Consider the following 26,838-nt stretch of genomic DNA (forward strand, 5'->3'; position numbering starts at 1 on the left):
CACTCCTGCATGCAGCAACTGCAGTTTGCTGTCTATCCTTCTTGCACAGGACATGTACTTTAACTGAGGGATGCCACATGGCTCAAGTACAGATATGGACAAGTTAATCTGCATTTTCCATTTAAACATAAAGCAATTTAGAAAGCAAAATAGAAACGTGATACCTTTTTCTTTAACCACTTCAACGTCTTCTCTTGGCTGTACTTGTGAAATTTCTGACTGCCAATCTCTGAGATAAACCAAGAAAGGGGAAGAAAGTCATGACTGGTTTAGATTGCATTTTCAATACACTTAAAATCTTCAGAGTTGTAGACAGCGCACGGAAGTTAATTTGCAGCTTGCACATGTTTGATATCAGGGCAAAAAGTTTCAAAAATATTGGAAACATGGAAAAATAAACAGACTGAGCTGATATGCACAAGTTTGAACAACCTAACAATCTTTAATTAGGCCCTAATCCAGCAAAGCACATATTTTATTTATATATGTGTAATCTTGGGCTGCCTGAATTCAGTAAGGCTCTTCTCAAACCCTTGTAATTTGCCAAACCGTCACTACCCTGTGTCACCAGACTGGTCATTTTAACCACACCGTTTGCAGCATAAAAGATTGTTCGCATGACTGCAAAAAACCACACAAGCACGCACAACAGAGTATCTTAAATCTTTGGCTTATGAATTCCAGCACCTTGTAGGGGGCCAGGAGAGTTGGGTAGGGAAGACAAACCATTTGCCCTTTCAATAATCTCTCTTCCTATCATTTCTCCACTCCCATTTCACAGGGTGACTATTGCAGAAGTTTTCTTCTATCCCCCTTTTACGTACTTTAACAGAGTGTCAAAGGAAAATAAAGAACTAAAATAATTAAACACACTCCTAGTGGGAGGAAGTACATGATTCATTTATGATTTATTGAGCAACATAAATTAACTCGATGATATAAGAATTTCAAAAAGTGTTTCCCCTGTGATAACTGGGGTACCACAAACATATGTGAGTCAGGATGCTGAGGCAGAGGAGAGAGAAAATTGCAAAAGCTCATGGAAATTTCAGGATAAAAATTATTGAGCTTTAATTCACAGTGCTCCGTTTTAGAAACGGAACAAAATGCCTAGGAAGATTACACAGGAGATTTCAGAGCCCACTGTGTTTGAATCTATTTCTTCAACAGGTATTTCAATAGCTTTTAATCTCCTGTATACCGTTCCCATAAATACATACATCTGTTTCATGTCATTTACTGACCCAGTATCATATTCCAACACTAGGTTCATGGAGTTTCCTTCTCCCCTTGCAAACAACAACATTATTTATGATTGTTTCAGCATTTCCTTCTTTGGGGTTTATCTTGGCTCTTCCAAATTGCATACAAATATCTAACTGTTATGTGCTCTTTGTGTATGCATGGTAGGGGGTACGGAGAGGTCGGGGAAAGCTGTTTACAAGATAAAGTTTAAATCTATCTCAGCACAACAGCTGTAGAAGAGTAAAATGCAAAAAATTCTTCAGAGCAAAAAGGAAAAAAAAATGCTGATATATACTTTGCTTCGTGAAGTTGACGAGTTGCAGGTAAAATTGCAGCTGTGACAGTACTGGCTGCAGCCTTCAGGACTTTGAAGTTTCTAAATGGCTCTGAAAGAGAATCAGCAGAAATTGGGGGAGACTGTCTGTATGCTTGAACCTGCTTCTCAAAGAGCTAACATGGTTTGGGCCAAGCACAGTGAGTACAATTCACGGATTCCTCTCTTATCTGAGAAAGTTCGAGGAAGGGACATCCTCCTGCCACCATCCCCCAGCCCATGCTGAAAAGTAATTCTAGTCCAGATTCCCAGGCAGACTCCCCCACAACAGCACGATTCAGAGTGACTCAGTTAGAGAAAGGAAACGTAGAACTGTGAAGCCATTTTCATTAAAACATGTGAAAAATAATTACGTTGAACCCTTCAGAGATCACTTTGTTTGAAAACATTTTGTGTGCTTGACAGCTTTGACTATTAAACTCTAGAAACTGACAATATTTGAGACCTCTGAAGAATTAAAGTGAGTTATGAAAGTCACAAACTGCTGACAAAAGGATTCAATATTGGAACGTGGATTTAACATGTGATGCACATTTGATATTGGTGAGAGTTAGCGACTATGTTTGATAATATGAGTATATATTGGAAAGCCTTTTGTTCCCTAATGTGTCTGGTGCCTATAAAACTGGTCTGAGACATCTGGAAAGATTGGGTTTGAGAAATACAGATGGAATATAAGTGGTTCTACAATTAAATAATATGTTCAGCGATCGGGTAATCGCTATGTAGACTTGGAAGTTTCCCTGATGTATTGTTGAGCAAACTGCCTAAAGCACATTTTAACATCCATTTTCTCAGTGTTTTCCATAACTCAGAAACTCATATGGCCCCTTTTTTCCTACCTTCTGGGAATACAAGCTTGGCAATATTACTTAGTTATTCTAATCAGGTAAGTTTTCTTGGCTCTTCATGTTAATCACATCAGACAAGATCACAGTGCAGTTTTTGCCTTGCAAAATGAAACAAAGAGTAACACTCTAGAATTGGAGTTCATAACCCTTTCCTAATCCTCCTCTATTGTACTCTTTATCCAATCTTTGAATTCATTAGCAAACAACCTGCCTCACCCAGATTCAGCAAGCTGTAACACACCCTTTCCCCAACTACTAAAGCAGGTAAATGGGAATTTAATCCAGCAAAATGAATTTTCAGTGCCCTTCAACACTGAGGCCAGGGAAAGTGGACTTTCTGCTAATTCACTAAGTGTAAACTGTGAGTGCTCTAGGGTAAGAATTTGTTATACAGATGTTAAAAGTCTTAAGATTAAATTAAGAGTGAAATAATTATGTTGTCAGGTTCTGCCAAACGGATCAGAGTTGCAGAAGACCGAACACAACAGATACTTCTTGCCCTAAAGCCCTGCTCCTTAAATGAGAAAGGCTATGTAGTAGACAAGTCTTAGAGCTAGAAAAGAGTACATTAGTCATAATATTGGTATTTTTTACAGGCAATAAAAGAGATGTGAATATGAAACACGTAGAAGGGGAATGAACAGAACGGTGACCTGTGCATGACAGGCAGGCAAGCACTGATGTGTCTGTTGCATAACTGTAGGTTTGGTGTTCTAAAAATTGAAAGAAATCCTAAGAGCAAGGCCTAATGTTGTTACTTTCAACACAACCCAAACATGAACAAGAAAAGCAGCAGCAGGTACATGTCCAAGATTATCACACACAGCCAGAGTGTGCAAGCACACACAACGTTAATGTCAACAGCAATCCTTGTCCATTACGTTTCAAAACAAACAAACAGAAAAAAAAAAAAAAACAAACAGAAAATGAAAGTAACTGCTTTAGCAGTTAATATCATTTGCTGACAAAATGTCCTAAACTGATTGGTGTACATAATACATTATGAAAAGCATCAATACAAAAAAACAAAACCAAGCAGAAAAAGAATTTTCATTACTATCTACTGATACAACTTATCAAACAATGCTCTGGTGGACAACAACTGCAAATATGATTTCAGTCTAACCTCTGTATCTATTCTAAGATATAAGATCTTGTCTATGGCAAATCTATATACTTAGTTGTTATTTTGCTGTTAAAAAGGAAACACTTATACTGCCCAGAGGCAGCACTGCTGTTTGGAGGAAGTGCCTCTTCAGAAAAATAACGCTGGCTTTGCCCTATATTCCTTTGCAAAGTTCTTAGTTTGATGGTCAAAAGGATCTGGCAGGATTTTTCACCTTTTGAGGCAGCAGGGCAGAAGTTTAGTATCCCTTCTCTCACCCCTCGCTCCTTTGCCAGTATTGGACAAGTTGTAGAGGACACTAATTGCCTAGAAGTTTAATCTTAGTTTTTACTGGAAGCACTTATCACTCCATGGGAAAGCAAAAGCAGTTTTGTAGTTCAGATAGCTCTGTCTTAAAGAAGCGTTCTTGAAAGTCAGAACTTGCCCTAAGTAAAGGGTTGCCTGCTCCCACTGATCCTGAATGTAACTCAATGCTTTCCAAAGGTTCTTTTGGAAATCCAGGACAGCACACAACTCCAACTACCCCAGTCCCAGCAAAATGTAACAATTGTCTCACTGCCCAGATTTCCTGCGGTCTTGTTAAAGTGATCATTTTCAACGGAAACATGTCCCACCCTGAAGTTCAAACTGATCCTTTTGGGGAAGTAACTGCTCTGTATTAATGCACATGTACCATATCATACAGGAAATATTTGAGCTTGTACATCAAAACCCTTCAGGAAAAGCTCACAGTCCCCTATCTTGATGCTCTATGCAGCCTAAAAGAGGTCTGGCACTTTACTCAGCAGCACTTTTCTTCTTCTATCACCCTTCCTCAGCCCATCTGTAAAGGAACAGCTAGATATTTCATATTATATATATATCAACAAGGGCAGAGTGCTTCTTGAGAGCATATTCATAATATTTCTGACTTTTAATCTGTGTACCTCTACTACTTGGAGGTGCTCTATACACATAAAGGGTCAGGCAGTTAACATTTTTTCACTTGTTGGTAGATTCAGTGTTCTCAAAGTCCTGTACAGGTAGATCTCCACTATCAGAAAGTCAGCAAACAGAAGTATAATGCCCTGTAAAGGACTGAATGTAAAAACAGAAGTCTTGCATCTTTTGCAGGTCTGCCAAGCTGCAAAAATTACTATGTAATGCCCCTTTCTCTTCCCCAGAAAGTATATATTGTCCTCAAAATAAGAGCCCCCTGTACCAAAGGGAATTCTGGACAAAGCTTAAGGGCACTATGTATAGAATTGATACTTTGCTATTTTCTTCCATTCAGCTTTTTCTCTCACAGTTATGAATCGCAATCAAGGTTTGCATGTAAAAAATTAAAATAAAATTAAGTCTTTGAACTTAATCCCACAATAAATTATGCAAAGCTAGAAAACTTGTGCTCTCCTTTCTCAGCAGTATATTCACTCTTCTTGAGCTTTGTTCTGCTTATTATTTGAATGCTTTGCTACAAAGGGGAAAAAAAAGTCACATGGACAATGGTTTCACTTCTTCCTCACAAGACTATGCTACACTAAAGAAAGACTTCAGGAAGAAGTAAAACTTTTATCAAAAGGCAAAGAAAATTCATAGCACATAGCCAGCTCTGATCAATTTATCATTTTTATGCCACCAAGCAGGAAGACTGCACAACTATTTTAGTGTTACAGCAGATAATCTGAGATCCACATTTTACTATTCACAATACTGTAACGAAGACTTCTAAGCCTAAACTTCTGCTTTTAAAATACAGCTACATCCAGCACCTTAAGTAAAGCGAAAAACAGTACTTAAATCTATTTTGTAACGAAGTAGCACTAATAAATCCAACCTCCCCTCCCTCCCCCGCCCAAATCTTTTCACCTTTTTCTTCCGTTACATGATGGATGGACTGTTTAACATCTGCACACTTCAGCAGCAATGGGCAATAAGGGTACTCCGAGTCTAGCACAACTTGATCCAGTGGCTGGAACTTTCCTTGTTGCTGAAAATACATCAAAGGAACAATAAAAGCATTATTACAATGTTAAGACATATACATATATGCATATAGAGAAATATATATGCATGCAATTGCCACAGTTTTAAAATAAAGTATTTAAAGAAGATCATATTTTGAATGGTACCACATGACACATTTAGAAACTGATTACAAAGCAAACTATAAATATTTACTTCAAACCAGTAAGTAATCTGCAAAATGCTGAACTCTTCAATTACTGCACTTAAGAGCCCAAATTTAAAACAACATGGGGAGAAGCTAATGTGAAGTACAGCGAGATTTTTTGGAAGATGACATAAGACACAGTAGTCAGTGTGTGCCAACAGTGTTTGAGACCAAAACCTGTTGGATTAAACCCAGTGTCATAACTTCCATTCAAATTTTGCTTTTCCTTCCATAAAAGATAAATCTCAAAGGAGCAGGGCAGCTTCTGGAACACACTATTAACCTTTCACCTCTGCAAAGTCAATTCCAGTTTGGCCAGAGTATGCATATAAAGGGATTTTGGCACAACTTAAATAGCCCCACACATGACAGAACCATCAAACAAATCTTGTCGTTGCCAAACAATGCATAATCATTCAGCACAGTTTGGCACAACTGGCAGCCTTCTCTTTGGAAAGCTCCTTCAGCGCATCAGTACAAAGACTCAGTGAGTTCTCCATCCTTGGAGAGCGCAAGGTCTCAGAAGCCAAGGCTGAAGTCATTACAGCGGTCAGTACGAAAAAAGCACTTGGGTAAACTGTTTTCATTATTAATTAATCCTCTTACTAAACACTCAGAGGCTTAATAAAAATAACCATCCACTGTTAAATAAGACTTTAAAAAAAAAAAAAAAAAACAACCCACAAAACCAATGAATTTCAATTTGTTTCTCATGAAAATTGAAAAGGTACAATTACAATGGCAAAAAGGTTATGATGGGCAGAAATAAAGCTTCAGTGAACTATTTCCCATGGATAACTTAGCTGTACAAACCACTTTGTGTCCAGAAGCAAGACAGCCATGTTCACCTTGTGCAGCAACACAGAGCCTAAGCTAAGATTGGATAAGACATGGCTCTGCTCAGAAAGCATCATCTCCCATTATCAAAACCAGAGGATGGTGCAAAGAATGATTCTACAATACTCAGAAGGTATCTGAATACTCATTAGTTCATACCAGAAGTGAACATGCTGTATTGCTTGAGACATCTGCCACAAAATCCTCAAGACTTTACTTTACTGAAGGATACACTAATTTAGGCAGGGCACTGCAGGAATGCGTTTGTCCTTAATTAGGAACCCATAACAGCCCTACAAACTTACCAGGCACCATTGCCTGGCTTAGAAAACCCTTCCAGAAGAAGGTACCTAAGAAGCAAATGGCAGTATTGGATGCTTCCAATGCAGAGAAAACAGCAGCAACGGTCATCCTTTATTCAGGCTACCTCATCACTGTCACAGTGACAGAGGAGATTTACTCTTTCCCTAATTTAAGTTTGGTTTATAAAGCTTTCAAAGGAGTGCTGAATTCAAACAGAGTGCAATACCGAGAGAAACAGCTCAGCTATTCCTGTGCAATGAGTTCTTCTGATGGCCCACCCTACAGCAGGAACAGAGCAAAGAACAACTGAACACACCGGCACACCCTACACCATAAATTATTTAGAAGTAATTACTTAACAATAGGTTACTATTACAAATGTCTAGTAGGACTTTATTTCTTCAGCATACATGAATAGTTTTCCTGCATTCTCCACCTGCAACCTAGAGCAGAAAATAGCAAGCCACTTGATAGGAAGTGCTCTTAGAAGAAAACCTCTTAGGATGCATAAAGTGGAATTATTGACCCCATGAAATACAAAACGAGGATTAACATTTTTATTTTATGCTCTCTTTTCACAGGCACGTTACAAACTATAAATCAATAATATTGCCTAGGAGTTTTGATACATGTTGGATATTTAAGTAAGGTTTTGCAACACCCTTGATAAATTGATTAACCCATTTATTACTCATCTTTTGGATACTTGGTCATCCCTTTGCTATTGCATGATACACCAGCTCAACAAATACTGTTTGTAAAAAGGCAATGTTTCCTTTCAAGTTCAAACTGCCACAGAAATGTTTCTTCTTCATCTCCCATAGCATCCAAAATCCTCTTTCTTTCTTTTGTTTCTCAGAGTGATTCATCTACTCCTTAGGACGGGCTCTAGTTTGTTTTATTCTGATGACATCTATCATTTTAAATTCAATAGTTCTGGGATAGACTCTCACAAAAGGACAAAAGATTCTCTGCTTCTCTTACAAAGAGGGGATTAGGTTTTGTTCAGATTGCAAGCTGACTCCTGGAATATACTTCACTGGCCAAAAAAAATGGTGAAAACAGAAGTATGTCTAGGGTGGACATCTCTGTTTTAAAAGCAAATTTAATTTCCCATACTATGGAAGTCCCTGTTCATAAAATTAACATAACTTCTGCAGAAAATGAAGACAGAGATAATGCTTTCTCCCGAGAATTCCAGTGAAAAAAATAAGCGGGCTTACCTCCTTGTCTGCCTTTATGAGGTAATAAAGTATCAGGAATAAGGGGTCCATCGGCGTCACGAACAGCAGGCGCCCATCTAAGTGACAGATATACAAAAATAAGTTCAGTACCAAGAGACATGAGTATATTGCTTGGCCATTTTTTAGGATGCTTGTCAGGACCGTGGGCAAGAAGAGTGGATTTTTTAATGTTAAGTAATCCAGTATTTCAGTAAAATGGGCAAGAAAATAGTATTTGTGATTTTATGTTAAAAATATAGACAGCTCAGTTCTCAACTCTGCCAAACAAAAGCACAAGCTCTGTTGCAGGTTTTCTGGCTTCAAGCACTCTCAGTTTTCCCTTTTTCTGGACTGTAATAAAAACAGCAAAATTAAAGCTGCCCTCTATTGGCAGATTTGGGTGTAACAGAACCTTGTTTTGGGATACCAGATAGACCCAGTATACTCCACTCCAAATACCGTGCCAGAAAACACCATGCCGGCAGCAGAGGATGGCCATGCAAGAAATAATTTTGAGAGAGAGTTAAGTTGGAGCTGCCTTTCATTTGGAAGGGGAGAATCTGCATATAGTCTCCTAATAGAACAAAAGACACTGCAACAGATCAGAAAATGTTTGTGTTTTTTATTCAAAATTACAGAGGAAGAACTTGGTCTCTCCTTGAAGCTGACACCTCTGCCCATATGAAGCTCATTGCAGGTCAATAGCTCAGTCAGTCTTTCTGTATAATTGTAGATAATTGGAAATAAGGAAATTCACTAATTGGAGAAAATAATCAATGTCAACTTGACATTAATTAGCAAACCAAAGGCAAATAAATGTAATTCTTTTTTAATTCACATGATTTTTTAAAAAAGGAAATCTTATTGCAATGGCCTCAAGCTGACAAAAGATAGGGTGGGAAGGTGGTTTGGTCAAAGCTCACACCCAATCTAGCATCTGCACTGCTAGCATGATGCATTATAGTGTGAAGTCCCTGCAATATATCTGTATAGCCAAATTAGCCTGGGGATCCAGTTTACATTTATCTCAAAACTAATTTCAATTCTTCTTTCCAGAGAGAGTACCAAGGACATGGCTATTATGGGACTATTTGTACGGCTTCTGACAAGCCTGAAGAATCCTAAATGAACCCTTGGCTGGAGCAGAATGGGCTCTCACACTGTACTCTGTCATCTTCCTTTTGCAATTCTGTAATCAAAAGCTAAGCCTAAAGGTGACAGCCTCGAAACGTGGTTCTAGTGCTGTGTGAGCTCAGTAAGACAAACATAAGGCACCTCGCATTTATATCAAAATGATACAGATCAACCCATGCAAGCAAAACCAAGATAGGTCTAGGGCATTTGGGGTCAAAACATTTCTCCAACTATGTGAGTTTGTAAGCTGGTACTGTCACATTCTAAGACCCTGGAAGAAAACTACCCAGATTACAAGGGAATACATTTCCCTGACAAGAACCAGGCAAAGACAGCTCTTAATCTCAACACCACAGCCATTAGCTGTGGAAAGTACCTGGACTACTTAATCATAAAGCTGAATGTTTTGATAATAAAAATTGGAGGAAAAAAAATGCTAGCCACTTTCTTAAAGTTTCAATTTAAATGCTTTCAACTGTACCTCCAGGAAGAGTATTTTTACTTGTTCTAAGGAGTTCAGACTCACAGTAGGCGTATAAAGACCTCTGTCCTTCTCTGCAAATAATAATGAGATGATTTGCTTTTAACTGCAAACACACAACTTTTTTGTGTTGTTTTCCACCTGACCTTCGCGAAGATGCAACGGCCCAAAAATTCAGGAAAGAAAATCCTCCTTTTATATTTTAAAGGAAACTGAAGCAATTGCTCCTTGAGGCAAGTGTTTCCAAAGGGCCAAAGCGGAGGTTAGAAAAAGAAAAGGGAGAATACAACATGGATGTAATTGGGAGCAGGGAGCAGACCTGGTCTTTTGGCTCCCCCCCAGATGGAACAAGAAAAAGCTCACAGACATACTGTTTGCATTGCTATACACACCTGCAAAGGATGTTTAAAAAATAACACACATTTGGGATATTACCATTAAAGAAGGCACATGTCTGGTAAGGTTCTTTATTTATTTATTATTATAAATGCTCTTTTTTTTTTGTAGTTGAAAATGGACAAAAAGGGTATACGTTCGTCTCCTGAGTTGATACTTACTGCATGGTCTATGGACGTCCTGGGAGAGAAACACTACCCCAGTGACACCCTTATTGATGAAGGATTGTTAAAGCTGTCATGAGTGGTTACATAAGTTTCTTTCTCATTTTTAGAAAGATCACGGACTATGATACTATAGATGAGCTCACTTCAGACAAAACACTGAAATGGAACCCTCAGACAGCAGCCCGATCCCTGAGATCACAACACTCACCCAGAGTAAACAGAGGTAATTAAAAGAAAACAAGACCATGCATTCCAACGCTTGGAGCTCTAACACGCTGCTCTGCTTAGCTAGCTCACGCCTTCCAGCCCTTTTTCCCTGCCGTAGGATAAGACATATTTTACTTACACTGAGGACTTTCTGGTCTGATTGACAAGGCAAGCTAAGTATTTTATAGCACTTCAGTTTAAATACAATTGAACAACTCCCCCACCCCGCTATACCCTTCCTCAAAGACAAATGAACATCTGTCTAATTGAGGCTGCCAAAGGCAGCCTTTTAAAGAGAGACCACAAAGCCCCTAGCCCTGGTTAAATCCAGATGGCAAACGAGTGTGTCAGAAGGTGGGGATGTGATGCAGCATGCCTCAAACAACTAGGAGAAACACCTGTAAATTTACTAGAAGAGAGAGGGAAGGTGTCTGTTTATGAACATTAGTTACAGTTGGGGGAAGGATATGTTATATTACTCACCTTGTTGAACAGTCTCACCTATAAACCAGGAACGATATTCTTCATGAAAAGCTTTAACTTCAAACAGCTGCTGCGCACCACTATTGAATAAGTAAAGGGTTGCTTCCCCTGTCGAAAGAGAAATCTGGTTTGTGTTTGTAAGCTTTCACAAAAATCAAAAGAATACCCAATACATCTGAAGAATGTGCCTTATATACATACACACACAAACATACACACATTCTACATAAACTCACTACAAAGAAAGCTCAGACAAAGAAAACTATTATATACAGATGTTCGTTTACCAGCTCTATAAACCAAACTGAATTTGAATCAATAAATAAGATGTGTGAATAGTTCATCTTACAACACAAAGCCTTTGATCCAAACCCAAATCAAAATCACACAAGAAATTAGCTTTTGTCTGTACTGAAGGGGGAAGGTGGAAAACCAGAAAATTTCCTTTCCCTCTCTCATGCTTGTTCCCAAGACATTAGATGCTGGGTTAGGGGAACAAAACTCTCAAACCGTCAAGTGACAATTTGAAATCTTTTTTTTGTGTGTGTGTGTGCATGAAAACGGACAACAGATAACTCAGCTGAAGGTGAACAAGGAATTTAAAAGGAACTGCCACAAAGTGCCCATCAGAATCTTGATAGTTTGGAAAGGGAAAGAAAGGATTTATTTTGAGACACTTCACAGCTCAGCTCTGCTGTTTCTAGGTTCTAATGAGAAGGTGACAAATGTGTTACGAAAGGGACTGGCATTTTCTTCGTCTCAAACAAGTCACCAGAACTACGGAAGGGGCCACTGAAGTTCAGTTAGTTGAGTCTGGACTAGTTCTGTCTTGGTTATCAGCGCATCTTCGAGAGACAACATCAACTGCAACATGGCAGTCCTGCTCAAAACACAAATTGCAAAGTTGCACTGACTTGCAGATTGCATGCTGGCTCAAAAAAATATCAATGCAAGCCCTCGCAAGCTGATGTCAGCACTACTGTCTCCAGCCTGAAGAGATTCCTTAGGTGCAGAGGAAGGTCAGCTAAAACGGGCAGATGCATCTTTTCCCAAAAATGACTGATGATGCTTTTTTTCCCCCTTTATCCAAGAGGCTGACCAAATGTTTAACCTCACCTAAGGATACAGTTTCAGTTCTCTGATAATCATTCTTCTTTTGGAGAGGGGAGAAGAGGAGTGAACAGTAAATATAAGGGGGAGCAGAGGTTTCAATTATTACCATGTGCTTCTTAACAAGGGTCTACACCATAGTTTGATCAGTGCCAGACATCAGACTATTCATGGAAGCGTTCGTCGAACAGCTTAAAGACTCCTACCAGCGAGCGTGCTTGCCAAATGCGGTGGAGAGCTAAGAAATGTTGGGGAAGAGACCATTCCTACGGCATAACTTCAGCTCCTTATTTTATTTCTTTACATTAAAAGGACAGTCACCACGGGTCCCCAGTTATGTCATTAGAGAGAATCTCCAGGAGATAGAGAGAGAAGCTAAGTAGCTCTCCTCCTAACTTTGCCACTTCAATAAGTTACTTAAGTCTTGTGGCACGGGTACTCCCCTTCTTTTAATTTAAAGCTTTGAAAAATGCTTCTTGTAGGACTTCTGAATTACAGGCTGAAACACCAGTTTATAGTCTTTGCATGGGATAGAAATTTTGTCCTTTTTTACCTGACTATAAAAAAGACCGTGCGTACTTTTATTTAATAAAGTGGTTAGCATGACTATCCACAGCGCGCTCAGTCCTTCAGTGGGTATTTATACAATATCTGGCATCAACAATTCATCCATTAGACCCAGACATAAGGAAAAGACATTATTAGGGTGTTCTCAGTCCTTCCATTTTCAAACCCTATACTTATAATAGGCTACATAACTGAAAGTTTATGCATGTCTATAAATAAGCTTCTGTAAATTCTAAAGGAACACACCCAGGCTTTTGGTCAAATCATTGTACTTTAGGTTTTCCCCAGAAACCTTTCCCAAGATCTCTGATTCTACAAGCTAAATAGTTCTCTTCTTCCACAGAGAAAAGCAAATTAATATCTACTCTTTTTAAAACATAATAAATTACAAAGCCAACATAATACAGCAGGTGGAAAATTTCTCTGGCTGTATATTCTCACTGTAAATCTGAGCAATCAAAAAACAAGTACCCTGACGAGAATAAATGATTTCACATTCTGTATCTAGTTTTTAAATTACTTTTTCATGTAGAAAGTAGAGTACTGTGGTATTAAAACATACCTGAAGACTTTAGTTACAAATATATGTAAAAATGAATGGTGAATTTCAAAAACAGAAGTATGTAATTTAGAAAACAAGCTGGTGAAAAGAGAAAAAACAAGCATGAACCATGTTTTTTAAACAAAACATGCTAACCCTAACCAAGGCTTGCTGCAGATTTCTGCTGCAGTATCTTATACCGCAATTATTACATTACTCATATAGAAATAACAAATCCTTGACAAAAATGGCAATCTGACTAGAAGAAAGTAACTGTGTGTGGGATGGTGGTGTCATTATATCACCTGCATCTACTGATCTTTCCAATGTATTTTGAATTCAGAGTGCCTCGTCATCTATTAACGGGAAAAGAGATACCACCACTTGGACCAAGGAAACAAGAAAATTAGATTTAAAAATGTAAAGACTCAAAAAGCTTGGTAAGTATAATTGAATCACGTCTTCTGACCCTGCCTATTTATTTTACAGCATAAGATGAATGGTATGAAGCCTAAATTTGGATTAAAAAAAAAAAAGCCCAAGCTCAACACCCAACAGTGCAAGTTCCCCAAAACTAATGCACTTAAAAACACAACTTAAATTACACCTCTTTTTTGTGCTGCCAATATTCCTGATGAATAAACATTTCAACAAATTAAAATTATAAAAGAAATCCTAAATGTTTGCACAGCATTAACTATCTGGCATCACCAGCAGTATCTTTGGCACATAAGACTTACATTATCATCGCTATTTCAGCTTGCAAAATGCGAATCATTTGGTGGTGGAGGGAATCAACCAGAACATTAACAGGCTCATGTCACTATTCCAAAACTTGCCTGTGCTTGGACTGCGCAGTCTTGTAAACATAGGTTCGCTGTCAGGTGTCTTAGGGGGGTCAGTAGCAGCCTCTGTGGGGAGAAAGGAAAAAGTTAGAAACTTGTAAATTGAGAAGCATTTCACGTTCTGCCATGCTTCTCCAAGACGCTCAGAATTAATTGGATTGACACTTTTTGAAAGCTCACATATTTTCTGCCTAAAAAGCTATATGCCTCAGCCCAAATTCATCCTACCCGATCAAGGCACCTAAATTATGATTCCAGACTTTCTGGCACTCTCTATTTGCCATGGGAAAGATACACACCTGGGGATGATTTAGGTTTTGAAAACCACTTCCCCCCAGAGAGCCTCAGGCAACAGAGCTCCCAAGTTTGACATCTCAGTTAAGTGAGATGAACTGATGTGTTGCCCCGATTAGTCTCAATGACAATGAGAATGCTTTGGCAAATTAGGCCAAGCATGGTGTGGACATTAAAAAGTTAAAAGTGCACGTGGTAAAATATTTGTAGGAACAAACAGCGGTCTTCTTTCGGGAACTAAGATTATGCAGCAATATGGGGCAGGAATTGTCTGAATGGCTGTTACTTATGTGAAAAATATGCACCCTTGTTTATCTGTTACATATAATCTTGAAAAACAATGAGTGCGTTTCGTTCTCCCCACAGGAAAAAGAAGCTGAGAGAATACAGCGCCTCTGGCTTAGGCTCCTGACAGTTGTTCTCTTTTCTGTGTTTTTAAGCAAAAAAGTCAGACAAAAAGCAGAGCCACAAAAGTACAATTTCTCTGTGAAATTAAAAAAAAAAGAAAAATAGAAGGGAAACAGCTCCCATAATGATGCTGATTCAAGTCTGAAAAAAACATCTATAAGGATCCCCAGTTACGTGTATTCTATCCAAGTTCTCTTCATTGGGAAAGTCTAAGTTATATGTATGAAAACAACTTCCCACATCTGAGTGAAGAGCAACATGACAGCATCATCCTTCTTAGCTCGCAGACTGCCAGTTCTGTCCCAATTCTTCTCATAAAGGCATTTATCAGAGCAAGCAAAATTGCTAAAGCATTTCACATACACAACCAGCATCCAGCCCCCAGAGAACAGACTGACAGGGACCAGGCTGATGCTTGGGTTATGGTGCTGCTGCGGGAAGCGGAGAGTTTTGGTAGTATCCAGGAGGATTGCTGAGACAGCACAGTCCTTTTCCTTAAAAAACACAGAGGTAGGAACCTTGAGCACATTCAGAAATTGGTGTCCATTCTGGCTGAAAGCCTGTCCCCAGCCCCTCAGGAAGACAGGTAGACATCTCACAGGCTGTTCACAGGGATCTCAGTGGCAAAAAAAAAAAAAAGACCCAGGTAAACCTCATTTTTCACATTCACACATCCAAACAGAAATTGTTCAGATGAAGACATAAGCAGGACTTAAAAAGCAAGCAAGTGTGTCTTGTGAAGTATTGGAAGATAATGGTTCCTAGAGCTGTTTGAAGAATTTGCCTTTATTTTCTTCTCCTGAATTTGCATTTGAGTCTTCAGGTGGCTTGAAAAAGTGCTTGAAAAAGTTTCAATATACGTTAGGGATTTTTAATGGAAAAAAAAAGTCCGTATTTGCTAACCAGACTTACTGCATATGCTGATACATAAACACACACGGTTGTCAAGCTACATTTGTCCTGGCAAAGGAGAACTTCAAATTTCTAAAGCTGTGTATATTTCGATTTTTGACCACAGTTTAACGTTGGTGTATTTTTTGTTACTTTTTAAAACACTACAGTGATTAATGACAGTGAAAGAAACACACTGCATGTGTTTACTTTGATGTGTTTCACATGAACATGTTAAAATATACACACTAAATGTGAGTTTCAAAATTTGAAACAAAAAGCAAAGCAAAACAAAACAAAACAAAAAAACCGAAGGAGCTTTTAGCGCTTACTTGCTCCGCTTTCTTCATGCCTAGATTTATGAACACCAGGAAGGCGTCCAGCTGAGCCCGAAGCTGCATCGTGTATAACGCGAACAATTAAGTAGACAACCCTTCCTAATGGAGCTGGTTTTAATGAAGTTCGCAGCTTTATCTGGTAGATCTGCTCTTTTCCCAACCTTCTCATGCCACCCATCTCCACGAAGTCTGGGAGATGCCTGCAGCGACCCCGCTGCCTCCCAACCCTGGCTAACCACCTTCCACTGATGCGGGCCACCCCGTGCCAGCACCTCTGCCCTGATGGATTCCCCTTTATCTGTTCCAGTCCCAGCATCTCAAGCCCACGGGATCAGAGCAAACGCCCCATTCTCCCTATAGCTGCTGCAGAAGGCAGCTTACCAGAAGGGACGCATGTGTGCACACACAAAAAGAAGGGAAGGTGTGGGCAAAGGCAAAAGTGTTTGGATTTTTTTTTTTTTTAATTTTGTTTTAAACCTTGGGATTTCTTCAAAATGTATTCAATACCCCACTCCATTTCCAGGGGCAGCTGAAGTATATTTTTGTTACAGATTGGCTCTACTAGATGTCAAGTTGGCACATAAAAAGAGGCAATTGGGAGAATGCCTGCTTGGAAAACTGGATGCAATAGTAACGTGGCCTTATGGACGAAGAAGGCCCTATTTATCTGAATTTAAACACTTCGCGGCTAGGAAAACGCCGAGCAAGGGATTTTTGAAGTTAGGTGTCCCAACGCTTTCTTGTGTGTGTTCTGGCCTTCAGCCAGGAAAGGTAACTGGATTTCTTTAATGTCATTACTTTTATCAGTCCTCGTATTTGGGCAAGGATCTCTTCTAGCTAAGCAAACAAAGACTTCTTTAAAAGCAGTTCTGTAGTGGTTTTCTAGCAAAACTAAGAGTTAAACCAGGCGTTTGGGATTTTTGAATTTTAAGATTCACAACCAGATAAGCAGTAATCTTAAAGAAAATAAGCAGACAAAAGGGACATTACAGGAAACCCTAATGCAAAACATCAGGTGGTTGCCACTGTGCTTACTCCAACAGCTTCTGTAGCTCAGCTCTGAGAAACCTGTTCCTCTCCTGGAATAACACGTGAGAGAGAAGAGACCTTTCTGACTGTTCTGTTCTCTACCAACTGCAGCTGTACGTGGCAGTAAACGTACGGGGAACACAGGTCAGCGAAGTGACAGATGTGTCAGTACTGCACGCTGCTCTCCGAGGACAACGTTCACTGCAAGGATACAAGAAACAGACACACAGATACAGAGGGCCCTGATTAATCCTGTCCCAGGGAGGCATCTGAATTAGCTAGCCACTCTCTAAAGTGCCAGGTGCTTCCAGGAGGCAGCTGAACCCCCCTGCAGCCTGCCCCATCCCTGGGAGCACGCTGCTGTCTCCCTCAACCTTCCCGACACCTCCAGCAACCGGGGTGAGGCAGCGCCGCTGCTGCACCAGTGGAGGGAGTTCTGAGTTAAGCACAACGCCGGACAATGCAACGCCAGCACCACGCTGTTCTGTAGGTATACTTTGCTTAAGTTATTTACAGTCTACCATTCATTCACAATCAACCAAGTCACACACAAAGCCCACCTAAAAATGTGGGTACATTACCCAGCTGTACTGGGGTCTACAGAGGGAGCATCAGAACCCTGAAGGTGAGATGAAGAGACTACAAAGCCTTCAATTACACGAAAAGAGAGAAGCCTGTCGGATTTCGTGGAGGTCAGACATACAACCAGGCAAATTCCGTAAACTGTAGAAACAGAACAAAGTGAAAATGAAGTGGCTGTCAAAGGCTTTCCGGCACTAATTTATTCCACAATGGGTAGATATGTGGCGTTAACAAATGCGGCCATTAAAAAAAATAAAGGGCTAGCTGGTAGTGCAACATGAATAAACTGGAAAAGAACAAAACTCCCACTAGTATCTATTAAACTGTTAGAGATGATGCAAGGTTTGTTCACCTTTTTTCAAAAACTGCTTATAGAATACTGTATATAACAGACTACTATCAAATTATATGGAATTCCCATGCAAAAAGCTGCCAGCCAAGCAAGCAAAAGGCTGTAAATATCTGTCAATTGCGTAAGAGGAAAAAACCCTCTGAGAGCACAAATTTCCCCACCAGCACCACCCTGCAAAAAAACAGGATCGTTTAAAAGGCTGGAAATATAAAGTTAAGATTTCATTTAAAAACAGATATTAAACCATACGTCACCTACACAAGGCTTTTCCATTCCCTTCTGAACTTCTAGTCGTGCAGAAAAGGTGTATCAGATGGAGACACGATGATGATGGAGCTCATTTAACGGACATTTTATGGAAGCCTTTAAACTATGTAGTCTAGGGTTGCAGATATGTAAGATCTGATAATTGTTTATTTTTACATTCTTTTTAGAACCAGTTAACCCTGAAGTAAACAGTTTTAATTCAGTGTCTGTGCCAATGCTACATAAGCAAAGCATCCTCTGTCCTGCAGCACACCCTGAAAAAACAAAGTCCATTGAAAAGTAATTAATAAATCCAGGACTTTATATCAAACAAATGTTTATTTTTTTAATAAGTTAAAAGATAATTACGTATTAGCATAATGGATCGATTCAGGTATGCATAGACTGAGGATGCAGTCCCATGAATGGGACCAAAGATCACAGGTCATTATAAAATGCAGTCCTGAGCTCCCGACCTCTGCTGCCTTCTCTCCATTAAAACCAGCATTTCTGTGGCAGTGTGGCAAGCCAGCTCAGTTCACCGACCAAGATGAGCAGAAACAAGCCACAAAAAAGTCTTCATTTTCATCCAGATCAGTAAATATTGCCGGCCACCATGTGGTTACACGATCACCAGAAGAGAGGGACAGAACTTGTGGCGACAGCAGCAGATGCCACAGAAAATCACCTGCTCTGTACAAAATAATGGGCTCTTTGGTCAGCTTAGGCTAATTAGAAAAGTCAATCCTATCCAATTTACAGAGGTGGGAAAGCAACAGATGAGCACAAGGTATCTTTGCTTCCTCAGCTGACAGTGCTCCCTGGAGAGCACTAAATGGTGCACAGCTCCATGACCTCTGCAAACAGCCTCCCTTCCACACGCCTACACAGGAGGCATGGCTTCACACTTGAACCTGCTTCATTTTTGGAAATCTTACCTTTGTTTTTACTCAGTTACAATAGCCTGATGTTACCTCACTTCCTTATCCTCTCGACCATACATAGTACTGGCTTCAGCAAGGGGATTTCTGTGATGCCTGTTGTAAAAGCTAGGATGGCAATCAGTTTGGTAATTATTAGTATATATGATTTGACATAATGTGCAAATAAGCAAGTAATGTTTGATGTGGTGCAATCTACACCCCTTGAACCCTTTTTGGCTCCTACTTCACCTGCAAATACTGTCAAAACTTTTGTCAAAAAAAAACAAAACATTACTGAGATACAAAAATGGCACTAAGTTTTCTATCTTGAACAAAACTTGATGCAGAAATACTAGCAGATGGCTCGAGTAGTCTTCTGCCCCAGTACACAGCCAAGCAACTGCGCTTAATATTAAGACTTCTGCCTGAGAGCATCCTTTAACGTCACCTAATGCTGGCACAGATCACTTCTTAAGCCAAAAACACATGCTTATAGACTCACTGGCAACAGAGAATACTAACTCAGCTGTTACTGAGATCTCGATGTTAGGCAGATCGTCCAGAGGAGGCTGAGCTGAATGAACGAAAAGTCAATCTTGAGAAGTTCGAGAACAGGTTATCACTTGAAAGGATAAAAACTTCAGACTTCCCTTCCCAATATTTATAGGGTCAACACTGGTGCAGCTGTGTTACTGGCTGAATCAGCCTTATTCCCATGTGCAGAGAGGCCTAAGTTGGCATAAGTTGGTCTCTTCCAAGCCAGATGGCAGAAAGCAGAAGTAGGAGATGGTGTTACACATTAAAACATCTCTTTTCAGTTATTTTATTTGCTATGCTTCCTTCTGGCTCCTTAGCTTGCCAGTTATATCTGCTTTATACACAGCTGAGCTCAGTATGCCTTTTAAGAGATGACATGCAAAAAAATAGTGCAAATTACCTGCAGGCAAAAGGCTTTGTTCGGGAGATGCAAATGCCAGTTTAGGGAAGGGTTAAGTAAAATATGCCCGCAGAGTGCTGACTTCTACAATAAGTGTATCCACACTCACTTTATTAAGAAGTTAAATAAATACAGGCACGTATACTTACATTATCTTTCTGATGTTTCAAGTCAGCTCCTTAAAAACACACATTTTTAATTGTGAACATTATTTCCAAGTTCTTTATCTGAATCATTCTGGAAGTATTAACGTTCAAATGTCCTGCTCAGTTTTGGCATTCGCTACAACTTCTGAAATAAGCTTTCTAACAGCCCAGCATAGCGGTCTGTTTTGCAGCAGATACTCAGAATTTATTTCTTTAACACTAAATAAAAGCACGTTTCAAAGTGTTTTTAAGCACAAGGTAAGAGAATGGAAAATAAAAAATAATAATAAAAAAACCCAACACCCTGCCTATTTCAGATGTTAAAGCAAACTACTTTTATGCATTATATATTCAACAGCTTCTTTTGATATGACATCTTCTCTCAATATGACCCCAAATTTTCAAGTCAAATGCTTCCTCTGTCGCATGGAGACAAAAGTTCCTTAGTGTCATTTGAAAGAAAGGAGGATTAATTTAATGCACGCTGATGCCCTATGGTTTGGCATCACAGTCCATTTATTTCTGCCTTCATCTGACTTTTGGCATATGAGATTTGTTCAAAAAGCTTGCCAAGTCTCATGTGAAACTGCTCCTTTTTAAATAAGTAATTCCTAAAAATAATAGGATTGTTAAATTTCCCTCCCTTCTTGCTATCATTCCAGTGCCATTAAAATAACAGTTCCCATAAAATAATAAAAAAGCTAATCAATTTGCTGTTTAAGAAAACAACAGACCGAAAAAATGTAGTCATCTAAACTTTTCTAGCTCAGAAAAATAGAGCTGGAAATTAATCTTCAGCTCGCAGCTAACCCCTATTTCTTTTACTAATACAGAACAAATGAAATACGGTGCTCTTAACCTTGGGTGCTGAGTGGAACGCCAAACTTAGAAAACTGTCTTCAATTCCTGACCTCTTTGCTAAAACCAGCGAAGGATATAAATAGCATCAGCTCCGACATCACACCTAGCCCCAAGAAACTGTACTGAAAAGAGACTGCCCTTCACACCCCTCCTGCTAGGCAGCTATCGGGAGAGGTTGGAGGCTGTCGGTCCGACCAGTCTGAGGCCATTATGTAAGAAAGCTATTTTGTTACACAGATCCCAGATCGGATCTGTCACACACTGTGATTTCACAACGGTACCTGAAAGTTTTCCAGATCTCTACTCTTATAAACCTACAGTTAGGTGGGGTCTCAATATTATTTCTTTCTCTAAAAAATCATTCCTAGCCCTTAAGATTTTCAGAGAAAACACTGACAATGGTAGTTCCATGGGCTCTGCGAAGCAAACAGAAATATCCTATGTGCGTATCACAAAAGCACCTCATTGATTCAGGTGATATGATTTGAAAAAAAAAAACAAAAACCAAACACAATATAAATACTCAGTAACCACACAATCTTTTCTACAAAAGCACAGCATTAGCAACCTTCTAGCTATGAGACAGATGGGCTCTAATCCTCAGGAGCCACTTCTTTTCCCGTGGACCTACTCAGGAGCTATACCAATACAACAAGAAGGCTGTATAAGAAGCTCTGCATTCTCAAGAGTAAGTGGAGGTGTGGATATACACACAATAAAACATCACAGATTGTCCAACTGCAATGAGAAATGCAGAAGAGCACAATCTGCAAACTCAGACAGCCACCAGTGAAGTCCACGCGGGTCCTTCAGGGCTTACAAACACCGTGGTGCCCCTGTATCACGATTCCTCCAGCGCTTCAGATTCTGGAGGTCTTCTGAACCGTCGACATCAACTACCCTGAACAAAGCAAGTTCAGATCCAGATTTCCAGCCAAGCTAATAAAATCCCCTGGAACGTGGAACACAGCACAGAAACACCCATGTGGGTCTGTGCAGAGCCAGCTCGGTTCCATCAGGACTTATTAGTTCAGACACTGTCTGAAAGCAGCTGCACTGCAAAGCTGGTTCTGGAAACAGCAGAGATGTGTTAACATGGCACAGCACTTGAACCAATAAACTGTGTTAGTGCTGAGCGGAGCCTGCTCTAGGCCAAATCTGGTGCCTGTGTATCCACAGAATAGTTAATCTGCAACTGGAGAAACTGCCTGAAGGGTTGGCTCTATTCTGAGCCCAGCATGCACAGCTCTACTCCTACCTGCATGCCCCAGTCTTCTGTCCTCACCCAATTTTATGTCCTCATCAGCTCACTCCATCTGACCAATCCCCCTGCCTACTCTTCTCCTGTTTGTTCATTGCTCTCTCTCAACAATTCACACCTTTCCTCTACATGCTCATGTTAAGGCTGCACGATGTCTAGCAGTGGCTCCCAGCCTTTAGGAGTGATCAGCATGGTTCCCATCCTCTGTCCTGACTGCCACAGCTTCCCCCTTCCTCCTGCCCTTGGTGCTTCAATCCCTCACGTGGGAACAGCTGTGCTTATGAAAACAAAACAAGAAGATGTTTTGGCATATCAAAGCCTCCCGTGCCCCAGGAAAAAAAAATAAATCAGCAGAAACACCATGACCAGAGCTCTCACCAGGACAAGGGCAGGCTACCTTGTCTAAAAAGGTAAGATTTGTACTTTGCCTTGACGTTGCTTACCTGCCAGCCTGGATAGGGCTGTCTGAGGCTCTCTGCCCTCTTCCTACTCAAGATTTCCCCTGTGAGACTGTCCCATGCCCAACAGGCCTGAGTATCATGGTGTGGCAATGGACTGGTGAGGGCAAAGCTCTGTCACCAAGCTTCAAGAAATATGTGAACAAAGCCCTTTCATTGCCATAGAAAGGAACAAGGGTACACAAAGACTGAGGGAGGTGAAGCACAGGGCGCCTGGCTGACTGGACACCAGGAGACATCCTGTACCTCAACTCAGGCAACTCTGTGCCCTCCTTCCCACCTTTACCCTATAATCTAGGCAAAATACCTGACAAGCCGTGTGTTTTGTAGCTGTCCTACCACTTGTAGGCAAGAAATGGACACCCATGGTCACAGTTTTACAGAACTGGAAATATAACGATACAGTTAATGATTTGTAACAGAAAGCAAGGGAGTCTGGCCCTCTAGGACAACTCAAGGGACTGCTGCAGCACGCATCATTGGTAAAACAACCACTCCAGCTGTACTACTCCTCTAGCTACACTCACGACTTGAAAAAACAACATAGGGCAGTTCTAGCTGACAGAGGAGATTCCTGGTGAGCTGGTTCGAGAACCCTGAAATCAATATGAAAATAAAGAAATCAGAACCAAAATTGAAATCTATCTTCTCGATTTCAAACACTGCAAACAACAGAGCCACGCAATATAATGTATTCTACAAATGTGTAGTGAAGCAGGGAAATTAGCAATAATTTTAGAGCCTTCAATCCCAAAGCACACAACTCTGCTCACTTTCTATGGCAAATCAGAAAATTAAATCCATCTGTTTTTTAGCTGCTGTGTTGCAAATATCACAATGTTGCCAGTTGCTGAAGTCCAAATAAGAAAGAATCTCACCTTCCTCTCCCATGAGCTTTTTACACTTAACTGTTTCTATGTGTCATAGGAGTAACAAAGCCGTGCTCAGAGACTTCTGCGAGAGGCTCAGACTTTTCTGATAGAGTTTCAGAATGGCACAGTGAAGAGATGAGAGCAACACATGTATCCTTGTCCAGAACTCCAGCCACATCCCTGCCTTGTTACAGGTTAAACTGATTGAGAAATACTGAGTTAAGAAAGCGAGTTTCAGTTCCCTCAGCTTTAAATTCTACCCTTCTGACAGACTTCATTCTTTTTTAAACTGATATCTAGCCTCTCTGCAGAGCTAGTCATCATCTCCAGCCATACAGGAACTTTTAAGATGTCAAAATCAATGCAAGATGAATGACGTATCCAAGTGGAAATGCTATTTAGTTGTGTAGGATGGTATGCATTATTAACCTTACAAGCTGTTTTAGGGAGATTGCTCTGGTGAGTAGCTCAAACTAACTGAATTACTTGAAAAATGGGGCCTTAGAAAGTGCTTTTAGTATAAGAAAAGTTTTGGAGCTCCTTATGTAGTATTAAAACATGTCTTTCCCTTTCCTGCCACTATTCACAGGATACACGAAGATAAACTTGCAATTTACATCTACAAGGTGTTAGCAGACATTAACAGATGGTACTAAACTCCCACCCATACCAGATCCCAGTTATTTACCCAAGTCACTTTTATGCACGTATGTAGCATAATAAGACCAAGCAGGTCTTGTGAAGGTACAGATTGCCATATAGATAAAAATTAACACTATCAAAGGAAAAAACATCTCTAGTTATACAGACAACTATGTCCATCTTCTTTCCTAAGAGCATTCAGGTCTTCTGATTACAATTTCTGCTAAATGGCCAACAAAGTCTTTCTGAGATCCATCAGACAGAGCAGTTCAGAAATGTAAAACTTTAGCAAGCACAACAGACACTGACTTTAAGAATCTCCCTTCATAAAAACCAGGAAAAGAAAACTAAAATCGTTAAATCTATTTAATTTTGGTGGTCCTATTTACACGCTATGCAAGTTTCATCAGCTGTGGAGTTCTGAAATTATCAGCCACACACTTTTCCTAAAAGTCACCATGTGCTCTGAGGTTCTACTATGGCTTAATAAACTTTCTTACGGGTCTGGAGTACTATATAAATTTTGTCAGAGCTGTGCTGGCATAATTGGTAATACAAACTGTCTGGCTTCATGAAAGTTACAAGCTCTGGCTCCAATCCTGCAAACACTTACTGAAGAATTTAACTTACTGCACAGAACTGACTACTCATGCATAAGTTAAGCATATTTGTAAATATTTGCACAGTATGGACATCTGTTGGCATAGCCAGTCATCTGATACAAGATTCAGCTTTAAATCCTAGTCTGCAGAGAAAGGAATTCCTCGCTTATAAATTCCTTTCTTAGGCATCAAGCATGTCAGATACCGAAGGCTGGAACTGAAAAGATAAAACCAGAGGAAGAGAGGAATCAGGGAAACCATAACACTTGGTTCTGTTGCTCTTGTAACCAGAGAAGCCTGGTTTCTTAATGCCTCAAGACTGAACTCGTGCCTCGTTTTCAAGCCTTGGTGAACTAAGCCGATTCTCTACCTTTCTGTTGGTGGTATCACTTACAGCACTTATCACATTGTCACAGGCTTTTTCGTGAAAATTATAAAAATACCCCAAAAAGCTCCTCCTTTTTATCAGGTTTGGCTGAAATTAACAAACAAGCTTGTAATTGTGGGTAGGACAAGACACAGGCACAGTACCAGGCTGACCCACGAGCAGTTGTGGGAGCCTCACTGCCTCAGGAGATCAGGCTATAAAAAGGCACTTGTGAAACGCCTCCTTCCTCTCTGTGCCTTGGAGCTTGAGCACATCCTGCTTGCCTCATCCTCCTTAACACAGAACCCTGTTGTGACCTGCGAATTTAAGGGCTGATCCTAGCCAGAAATAAATGGGAAGGGTGGGAAAAGGCATCTTTGTGTGAAGCGAGAGAAGCGGAGCCTACACAGCGCCCGTGGCCTCGTGTGCGCCAGCTGCCATGTGGAGCTCTGCTCCTTCAGGGGACATCTCGGTGTGGAGCAGGGTTTATGTTTGCCAAGCAGGTGGTTTTGAAGCGGGAGCTGAGGGACCGAGCCATTCCCTCGATAAATAAGTAAATAACGGGGGCCTCGCTGACAGGACCTCTCGATTCTTCCACAGCTCCCCTCTGCAGGGCTCACAGCGCTGCCTGCAAACCAGGGGCGAGCCGAAATTTATAAATAAATAAATAAATAAAACAAAATAAAAGGCGGTGAGGAAGACTGGGTCCCCGGGGAGGGGGCCTTGTGTCGGGGGCTGTGTGACAAAACCGGGGCCGGCCGCGCCCCGCAGCACCTCACAGGGCGGGCGGCCGCCTCCTGCCCGGCTCCGCCGCCGTCAGCGGGGCGCTGGTGGCGGAGCCCGCCCCACCTCGGAGCCCCGCGGGGTTACCTGGCGCCACGAGCACCCACTGGGCAGGGTGCGCGGCCGCGGGACGCTGCAGCTCCGGGCCCTGCATCCTCCGCCACCCCCGGCGGCAGCTCCCCACAGCCCCCGCCGCCGCCGCCGCAACATGGCGGCGAGGAGAGGCGGGAAGCGCCGCCACAGAGCCCGGCGGCGGGACGGCACCACCGCGCGGGATGTGAAAGGGGGGAGAGGGTGGTGGCACGGAGCTCGCATAGCGGAGGGTGCCCCGCCTCGCTGCTTTCCCCCCTCCGCGCTCACCCCCTGAAGTGTGAGGGGATGGTACGCGCCGCTGAGGGCGGGAGGAGCGGGAGGAGGGCGTGTGGGAGAAGGGGGGATGCCATGTCTCTGCCGATCCACAGCATCGGCCGCTGCCCGGTCGCCCTCTGAGGGCTGCCCCTCAGCCCAGGGCTGTCGTGTTGTGGAGTGGCTGTCTCTGCCAGGATCTTATCCGGCTAAATAAACGCCTCACGTTGTGAGGGGGGGGAGCGAAGGAGACGGTGTCCGGCTCCTCTCAGCGCTGCCCGCTGACAGGACTTGTGGCGACAGGCGCGGACCGAAACACGAGAAATTCTGTTTAAGCATAATAAAATGCATATCGTGTAGCATCAGGGTGGTCAAACGCTGGAACGGGCTGTCCTGAGAGGTTGTGGAGGCTGATCCAAAGCCTATTCTTAGCAGTCATCTGCCCTGCTGTGTAACATCCTGTTAAATGTGTCCTGCATCTACAGATAGCCCCAAAGAC

At 41.2% G+C, this 26,838-nt stretch overlaps 1 protein-coding gene across 2 annotated transcripts in view; it reads right to left on the reverse strand.

The window, feature by feature from the left end:
* The window catches only part of RNASEH2B (ribonuclease H2 subunit B), a 43,546-nt gene extending 17,335 nt beyond the window's left edge, over nucleotides 1–26,211 (reverse strand). For both annotated transcript variants that reach the window (XM_082781969.1, XM_082781968.1), the window contains exons 1-6: nucleotides 26,082–26,211; nucleotides 13,997–14,068; nucleotides 10,940–11,047; nucleotides 8,072–8,148; nucleotides 5,405–5,525; nucleotides 165–229 (exon numbers count right to left, since the gene is read on the reverse strand). In XM_082781969.1, coding sequence (XP_082638095.1) covers nucleotides 165–229; nucleotides 5,405–5,525; nucleotides 8,072–8,148; nucleotides 10,940–11,047; nucleotides 13,997–14,068; nucleotides 26,082–26,148 — 510 coding nt within the window. In that variant the 5' untranslated portion in view covers nucleotides 26,149–26,211. The remainder of the gene's footprint in view (nucleotides 1–164; nucleotides 230–5,404; nucleotides 5,526–8,071; nucleotides 8,149–10,939; nucleotides 11,048–13,996; nucleotides 14,069–26,081) is intronic.
* Between the last annotated feature and the right edge of the window lie 627 nt (nucleotides 26,212–26,838).

This window comes from Aythya marila, assembly GCF_965140915.1.
Source record: "Aythya marila genome assembly, chromosome: 1".
Taxonomy (NCBI): Eukaryota; Metazoa; Chordata; class Aves; order Anseriformes; family Anatidae; genus Aythya; species Aythya marila.